Consider the following 9,467-nt stretch of genomic DNA (forward strand, 5'->3'; position numbering starts at 1 on the left):
TGACAAACTTTAAAGTTGGTTTGAGAAAGCCAGAACCGAAATAGCTGTAGTGGGAAGGTTTACTTTTTAAGTTTGAAGGTTTTGAAGGCAATAAAGTCTCTCAGAAAATTAGATTAGATTTAACATGTTTTAATAGGTTCATAGCATGTTTTAACACATTGGTAGCATGAATTAGCATGTTTTATTTTTAACATGTTGGTATGTTTTGGCAATACTAACAGTATTTATAATGTTAGCATGATTTAGCCTTTTGTTAGTGGTTTATTATGAATTAGCATGTTGCTAACCCGTTTTTAACATGAATCAGCATTGTTTAACATGTTGCTAATATGTTTTGACATGTTAACATGAATTATCAGGTTTGCTAGAATGATTTAACATTAATTAGCACGTTGCTTACATGATTTCAGCTTATTAATATCATACGTGTCACTAGCACGGTGTTAGCATGGATTCATATTTTGCTAGCATGAATTGGCATGTTGCTAACGATTATTAATAATAGGCTTAAATAGTTGATCAGTAAGCTGGCTTTCATTCATGGACCTTTTATGCTCTCATTTTAATTGAGAGGCTTTATCGAATACTACTTTTAAAATTAAAATAAATGACCATCAGTCACAGCACTTAGAGTGCATGCATTATAACATACTGATGTTCAGAATAAATTTAATGGACAATAATGTTTGTATATTTGTGTATATATAGCCTACCATATGCCGATGCACTTTCAAGGAACTTTGTCATGCAAGTATGGATAAATAAAACTCTTTCTTTCAATGAGTTTTCAAACTTTATGACCTGCTTTACATATTTTGGGTTAACTAATACTTGAATGTATGAATGCCATTACATTAGACTGAGTTATGAAATGTTAGTGGATCATGTTGATAGTTAATGTGATTCTCTACACCTCTGATAGGACGTGACTCCGAAATGTATTTTACAAGTTATTTATAAGTCAGGCTCGTGTCGTGTCCATGTATTTTTGAGGCTAGTTGATATTGAAAAACAGATAAAATACACAATGAGAATACTTCAGAAAGATCATTCAGATTCTTTACAGATTTAAACAAAAACTAAAAACAAAAACAGCCTGATTCTGCTCTTGTCATTGGTCAGTTCTTCAGCCAGACTTCCTTCACCACAGTGGAGCTCTTGTCAGCGTCCCTTCCCAGCAATAGGACTCAGCCATCTAAAATAAATGAAGGGTGAAGAGTCATTTTAGTGAGTCTGAGATTGCCTCGCATTTTAAATTGCAATATTCTGCACATAATCACTTAAAGGAACTGTATGTAAGAAATGTATTTCAATGAATCATAAAATGGCCCTGATATGTCACCAGACATTAAGAAATCATGTTAATTTCAAATACTTATATCACTGACAGCAGTAGCCTGGCCAGGATATTATCATTTAAAAGTTGTTGTTGCAGCCCTCAACTGATGTTGATGTTGACATGTTGTGTTTTGGCCTGAAGCTCCGCCCTCCACCTATCGACCAATCACGAAGTCAGCAGTGTTTGGGCATCCGGGTTGCCAGATCTGCTCTAGTTACCACAGCTGCAGATCTACAAACGTTCCTGATGATCCTGCAGCCAATCTCGCAACCTCGAGCCAGGGGGAGAGGGAGGGGGATACACCGCTCTATAGTCATTTGAAAGTGATTGCAGAACCAGTTTTGGCCACAATCTTACCTACACTTACTTTAAAGGTTTAGGAGTTATCACTCAAAATCAGTTTCCGTTTTGAGAAAATGAATGGGAATTTCACTGCTGATATAGATGATCTCCAGTAGCAATTATGACATTTTGATTTTGATAACAAATGAGGAATGACATTTTACCTGCATTCGTTTGTGAAGAAATACCAGCTTTTGATTAAGTAACTCAATATCCTGCAATGAAAGCCGTGAAATTAATGTTACAAAATAAGATGCATCATATAAAATACATGTTATTTTTTGCATAAAACATGTCTACATAAAGTCTACAAGACAAAAAAAAAAACCTGAGTTTATAAAAATTACCCCATTCAAAAGTTGATGTACCCTTGATTCTTAACACTGTGTGTCGTTCTCTGGATGATCCACGGCTGTGTGTGTGTTTTGTGATGATGTTCTTGAGTCTCTTGTTTGTCCAGAGCAGTTAAACTGCCAAATGTTTTCCAGAAACATATTCAATTTTCCAGCACCTTTTGCATCAGTGAATGTTTCAACCTTTTTTAATAGTTGTGTGAGTCCCTTAAAGTTTTTTTTTTTTAAATTTAACTAATGGTCATCTAATGACCTTTGTGCGGTTTTTACATTCAAAAAAATCTTAAATAATAAGTAATAGGCTATTTTCTATACTGGTTTTGAGGCTCTCTCCTGAACGCTGGGTTTTGATGGACTCAGCTCCCCTGTCAGTTCACAAGGGAGAGGAGAGAATGAGGGAGAAGCGGCAACCAGAATGATTCTCTCGATCATAGGGCTCGTTTTATTTTGACACAATGATTTATTTTTTATCCACCAGCGATTGATTGGACAATTATTTTTATATTACACATGACCCGCACGATTGGTCAATGTAAGCGCGAACCACCCTTTAAATGTCAAGAGAGAGAGACAACAGCACAGATCAAGAACGGAATATAATGAGATTGATCGGCCTGCCGGGCTTTGCGAGCGATGGACCATACGTGTCTGAGTCCAGCGTGCTAAAGGTATGTTCTGTTAGACAAGTGCACATAAGCAAAACGATTTATAACAATGCAATACTATTACATATAAAAACACGTTTTACTCACAGGTGTGTTGCACCATTCCTGTCAGATCTACATCCAGCATCGACCGGAGATTTGTTTACCGCAGTGAACTGAAGCGAACACACAAACGTTCTTCCCCACGTGAGCTGGAACTTCATTAAAAATAAATGAAGTATCTCACATTCCTAATATTATGATCCGAAGCAAGCTTATGCAGCGACTGTGTTCTTCCACAACCAGGAATAACGCAATATCTGCTATCTTCTTCAGCATGTTTATTGCTGCTGGCTAGCGTGATCCGAACGGCTCCATGAGTCGGTGGGCGGGGCGACTGAACGACACAAGCTTATTATTCTGTAGAGGCGTGTTTCGTCAGTCGATGACGTCAAGATGAAAACAATCGTTTTCTGGGCCTGGTATCTATAAAAGCTTTTCTTTGACTGACAAGGAAGTTTTCAGCTCTAAAACTTAGAGGATATTCTTATATTACCATGACCTTTTGTATATCAAAAGCTCAAGGGAAAGTTGATTTCTCAATTCATCACCCCTTTAAGTGTCCTCAGTGTGAAAAGATGGATCTCAAAATCCTACAGTCCCTGCTGGAGAGGGTTCAAATATGCAAAAGGTGCTGGAAAACTGAACAATTTGCAGGACCTGGAGGATTTTTCTGAAGAACGTTGATCAGTTTAACTGCTCAGGACAAACAAGAGACTCGAGAACATCACAAAACACACACACAGCCGTGGATCATCCAGAGAACGACACACAGTGTTAAGAATCAAGGGTTCATCTCAGCTATTTTTATAGTCTTGAGGACTATATGTAGACATATTTTATGTAAAATATCTTATTCAGGACAGTACTAAATGAAAAATAACATGCATTTTGTATGATCCCTCTAATTTGGTTAAAATTATTCACATTTTCACAGATTCTGCAAGAGGTTCACAAACTTTCAAGCACATCTTTATAACGATAAAGATTAAGTTCTAAAAAATATTCTAAATATAAAAGAAAAACAGTGTCCACACCACACCACAACTATAACGATAACACCACAGAGACAAAATCATTGGAATCATTTTCATAATTTAATCAATTAAATACATAAATCTGCTGGTGTGGATGCTAATATTTGTATATTTAAAGTTATCATTCTTTGCATGATGGGGCCTTAAACATTGACAAAATTCACTGCATATCTTTGCCATTTGCCATAATATAACCTTTCTATAGGCATTATGGCAAATGGCAAAGAGTGCTTCTTCTGTGATATAGGCTAACTAAAGTATTTTGAGTGAGCAACATCCTGTTTCAATAGGAAATGCATCAACGCAAAAAGAAAGTTGTTAGATATAAGAAAGTTCACCTTTGTCATCTTTTCATGGAGTTTTAGCTTGATCTGAGGCAACAGCTCTTCTAATCTTTCAATCTGAAATAACCCCAGATGTGTCATAAATGTGAGACATTACTTTACCAAGGATGTTCTAAACAATGAATTTGTTTTAAAGCGGCAATGACTCACGTCTGAGTCAAAAGTCTCACCTGTTTCACAATGCCCTGTAGTCTCGACTTCAAGGTTTTATTGAAAACAGTCATGGGAATACTCCTTGGTCTAGGGTTGACTATATTCAAGGAAATAGTGAATTTTTTAATAATGTAATAAAGGGGGGAAATCATTATTTAAAAAGCCCTGTATCCCAAAAGTTGTCGTACCATGCTGGTAGTTTTTTGCCACTTCAAGGACGTACGGCCTGGGTACAAGGAATATGAACAAATTAACACATTTAAAAATAGACAATCCTGAAAATATAACAGGACTAAGAAAGGAATAACATAATAAAGAAATGACCATGACCATAATGATCATGACAATAACCAGCTCAAAAATATATGTCAGCCATTTATGTGTAGCACCCCCAGATGACCGGTCCCAGTATAGCCGCCCCTCTGTGCTTTCTAATGGACGCGAGGCAAACTAAACAATAAAATTACACTTCAAATATGTTTTCCCCAAAGTTAGTTAATGTCATTGAAGGCAGTTATCATCACGATGATTTCATTTCAAGTGTTTGTTTTTTAAATAAGTTTAGTTTTAGTTAGTTATCTGACGCTTTAAAAACAGGGGGTGTGACGTCATGATTGACAGCTGAGATTGACGTCTTCTCTGAGTGAAGTTGTCACTGAGGCACTAACTGACTTTTTTCAAAATTTTTGGGAGCAGATTGGAGTTTTGCTTTAATTTCTACATTTCCATAACTGTTTATTTCACACCAACATAATTAATTGTTCTGCATCTGCGAGAGTGTGGGCGGGCTTTTGATATCGCGACTGTACTTCCTGCTCTACTTCCTGCGCTCTACTGCGCAACTCCGGTCCCGAAATCGCTACTGCGCAGACTCGGTCCCAAGATGTCAGCGCCGTGCAGGCCGCCTGAAAGCTTCAAATCTGGCAAGCAGAAATGGAAGATGTCGAGTCGTCCATATTTTTTTGCGGTCTATGGATTAGACTGACGGCACAGCTGATTCGAGGTTTACCTAGCAAAAAAAGTTTTTTTAAATGCAGCGCACTGCTCTTTTCTAAATTAAAAAACGTCAACCAAAAAAGGCAGTGCAGTGCGGTGCGCTTCGCGTTTTTATCATGAAAAACGCACACTCTGTCTGATCGGGGCCTTATAATGTTCGTTATTAATGGCATTAAAATGGCGCCATAGTTCGTCAACCAATCAGATTCAAGCATTCCACAGCCCCATAGTATAAATGAATACATCTTTGACACTAGGTAAGATTGTTTAAATAGACTTACATTTGTTTGCTATTTGGCAGCATGCAACAGTTTAATGGAATTAGAGATCCTCGATTGTTTCACATCTGAAAATTGATTTCAAAATATTTCTGTTCACATAAATAGAGCAGATCACAAAGGTTTCCATCACCACAGGAAGTATGTGCTTGTCAAAATACCTTCAGTGTTATCTGAGAAGTGTCCAGTCTGAAAGAATGAGCTAGTATCTGTAAAAAGAGAGAACACCAACTGAATACATATATTGAATCTCAATATTTAACCCAAAAACTGGTCAAAAACGCACTTGTCTTATGGTGGTTACTTTGGCCCCACTTGGAATGTGAACCTCCCGAAGGGCCGTGACCCTGTCATCTGCAAACAAAAATGGTTATGTCAGCTCTCATATTATATATTACAATATTGATAGCAGATGAACATAACAGAGATGGCTATTTGATGTCTGATTTACACCTGACTTTAAGATCTATTTTTTACTGTGCGTTCACGCCAGACGCGACTTGAGTGAAATAAATCCCGCTATTCGCGCGTAGTTAGACGTTGGTTTACTCGCTTCATTCGTGCTGTTCACTTCACAACAGACGTGAATTTGCGTCATGGGAGTTCTGCCAATGTTGCGAAATGGCTCAATGGATTGATTAAAAAACGGGGAATAAACTCAATTTGCCGGCTTTAGCTATGGATGAATATTACAGACTATTTTCAAAAGGAAATTGCAAATTGTGCATTTCCGTTTGCCTTTCCGTTTACGCGAACTCACAAGGACTGCCATATTTCAAAAGGAAAAGCAAAGTCTGTTGGCAAGTGCATTTCCAATGTCTTACAAGTTATGACCCTGCCATTTTGGAATAGTAATAGAAAATCAGCTATTTAATTTCCTCCGTGTCCTGCCACAACCTGCACAAAATTCAAATTGAATCGCAATCCCCTACATTTTTTTAACTACATTTTGTGACACAATAACAGTAGTATTTTTAAATTACTCTGGCCTTGGGGTTTTGGGTTTCCCAGCCATCACTTCACCACGTGACAGCAGCAGGCCAGCTCCTGATTGGTTAACGTAGCGCAAATATCCGCCAAAGTTCATTCTGCTGCGCGAATAGTGCTAATGCATAGACAGTAAAAGAAATGGACAGAGCTATCCCATTGCCTTCTACGGCGTTAAGTGAAGTCAGTAAAGGAGCACTCACTTCCTGATGGCTGAGCGAACTGCGCAGGCTCAGACTGAGCTCGACGACGTAGATGTGACGTGAGCAACCTGTCGGACAGCTGTAGGTCTTCTAGTAGATGTGGAAAGTGAAATCTGAATCACGTTGTTTAAATGTTTTCTCCTGTTGCTTTTGGCTCACTATGGGCTTCTCCCCATTCTTCCCCCTTGACTTTAGACAGACTTTATGTCTCCACGTCCCCCCGACTGTCTCATAGACAGTAAAAGATTGCTTCTGAGCTTCTCCTCCTGTCTATACGGTAATTTCTCAACTGTGCGACAGAGTCGCGTTGGTTATGACGCAATCGTTAGCCTATTTTTACAAAAACAGCTTCTGCGGGGCGATAGTGTAAGATACAAGGTAACGGAGCCTTTTATGCATTGTCGTGTTTCTTTAGAAATAAACAATGGACAAATGGAGTCTTTAAACACCTCAGATGTAAAGTTATTCACTGTCAAAGTGACTCAAAAATGAATGGGAGTCAATGGGATGCTAACAGCAGGTGATGGCTTGGTTAGCAATGGCCGCCCCTATGGGTGGAACACTTTCCGAGTGCTAGATTACCCCCTTGTGCTAATGCGGTGCCGCGAATGACGCGATTTGAAAGACCCAAATTGAGTGTTTAACGCTTTGGTGGATATTTGCGCCGCGTTAACCAATCAGGAGCCTAAATAGATTTTAGAAAACATCTTTAAGATGTTTATGATTTAGAATGTATGAAAAACTGCTCTTTCTGACGTTTATCAGATGTTTCCAGATTAAACAGTCTTTAGCAGAGAAGTTGTACCTATGCTAGGCTATATTTGCCTTGATAGCACACGTACATCTCAGAGACGTCTATTTAGTGAAGTTTTTATTAACAAAATTTCGGGAGGAGCACGTGCAGATAATTAAACCTGACTAAACACAAGCGGAGCACGCTCATATAATTAAACCTAATTAAACACAAGTGGAGCACATCAAGCTAATCAACGATAAGAGGGGTGTATAAATACAGCTGATTTTCTTTCGTTGACCATTTTCATTTTAGCATCCCTCCACCACCCCAGCTCCTCACTTGATTCTAACAAACTCTTATTAGATGTCAACTCAATCTATAATATTCTCCAGTCCAGTTCTAGAGTATCTCTATCACGGGGGGGTACTCTGGGTTCGGGCGAAATTCCGAGCCCGGCGCCCTCCCCCGGACAGCACGCCAAATACGCATAATCTTTACTCTATTTAATTTGATGTAAGTGTGAACTAGTAAAATGTGTGTTTTCATCTGCAAGATGTTTTATTTTTTTCTGCGCATGCAATTCTTTAAGGCATGATTTTACCTTCATACCCTTAATTGCTTTTTTGAGACATTTTTTTAGATGTTAATTAGATGATCAAAAAAGTCAAATTAATTGAAATCCTGAAACATACAATTTAACAAAAATTACATTTTTAGGGCCCTATGAAATCCATTAAAAAAAATTATCAAATATATATATATATATATATATATATATATATATATATATATATATATATATATATATATATATATATATATACATATATATATATATATACATATATATATATATATACATATATATATATATATATATATATATATATATATACATATATATATATATATATATATATATATATATATATATATATATATATATATATATATATATATATATATATATATATATATATATATACATATATATATACATATATATATAAATCAAACTTCCCTTTTTCCATTAAACATTTTTATGGATTCTGTCAATTTAATGTGTTTTCATCTGCAATGTTTTTTTTTTTTTTTTTTTTTTTTTTTTTTTTTTTTTTTTGCTCATCTGCAATCTGCAATCAGTCTCTATGAGATTTATTTTTAGATGTTAGACATTTAGAATATGTCTTTAACATGTTTATGATTTAACTGCTTTTTCTGAGATATTTATCAGATGTTAATCAGATGTACCAGATTAATCGCTCTTTATACATTTTAGAGACTTACCTATGCTATATCTTTTACATTCGCATGTGATTTGCATGTCAGCACAAATTTGTGCAACAATTATTCAATGCCATAGTCAATATATTTTTTATTTCCTTTGTCCTAAGTCTAACCAGTAACTCTTGTTCAACCAGTAAGTCTTGTGCTGTCAGATGCACCTGTTGCTGTCTATTTATCGCAATACATTTTACAACAGTGCCAAAAGGCAAAATGTAATTATTTTCAGAGTAATTCAGGATATAGCCTAATATAAGAAATGTTTCTCACCTATTGTTAAATAGGCAGAAGAACTAGGATCTAAAGCAAACCTTTTCATGTTGCCATGGCAACCAGGATGCTACGCAGCTGACCACTGTTTAATTAAATGCCATTTGGACAGATTATTATTAATTATTAACATTTTAAACCAACCGTTGAGATCGAGCCTCTTGAGGGCAATCCAAATTGTACTGCGAATGTTTTCAGTGTTAATAAAGGCCATTGCAGCATCAACATACACCTCTTGTGCAAGCGGCGTTAACCAGCAGTGTGAAGGCAGATATAAAACATGTAATATTTTATTTTCATAATTAAAGTCAAAATTATAGTTAAAAAGACTAGTAAGAAGTAGTAATATTTAGGCCTAAATAATGGCTTTCCCATTCCTACCACTCATAAACGCTCATAGTCATAGAACAATAAAAATATACCAAAAACAGTACAGATGAA

At 36.4% G+C, this 9,467-nt stretch overlaps 1 protein-coding gene across 1 annotated transcript in view; it reads right to left on the reverse strand.

The window, feature by feature from the left end:
- Window positions 1–113: 113 nt before the first annotated feature.
- si:zfos-1056e6.1 (uncharacterized protein LOC107988029 homolog) overlaps window positions 114–9,467 on the reverse strand; it is a 249,763-nt gene continuing 240,409 nt past the window's right edge. Inside the window, 9 exon segments of the mRNA XM_067422625.1 lie at window positions 114–1,195; window positions 1,846–1,896; window positions 4,114–4,176; window positions 4,290–4,369; window positions 4,461–4,498; window positions 5,550–5,614; window positions 5,708–5,755; window positions 5,833–5,900; window positions 9,171–9,271. Coding sequence (XP_067278726.1) covers window positions 1,142–1,195; window positions 1,846–1,896; window positions 4,114–4,176; window positions 4,290–4,369; window positions 4,461–4,498; window positions 5,550–5,614; window positions 5,708–5,755; window positions 5,833–5,900; window positions 9,171–9,240 — 537 coding nt within the window. The 5' untranslated portion in view covers window positions 9,241–9,271 and the 3' untranslated portion in view covers window positions 114–1,141.

This window comes from Pseudorasbora parva, chromosome 17, assembly GCF_024679245.1.
Source record: "Pseudorasbora parva isolate DD20220531a chromosome 17, ASM2467924v1, whole genome shotgun sequence".
NCBI classification, from domain to species: Eukaryota; Metazoa; Chordata; class Actinopteri; order Cypriniformes; family Gobionidae; genus Pseudorasbora; species Pseudorasbora parva.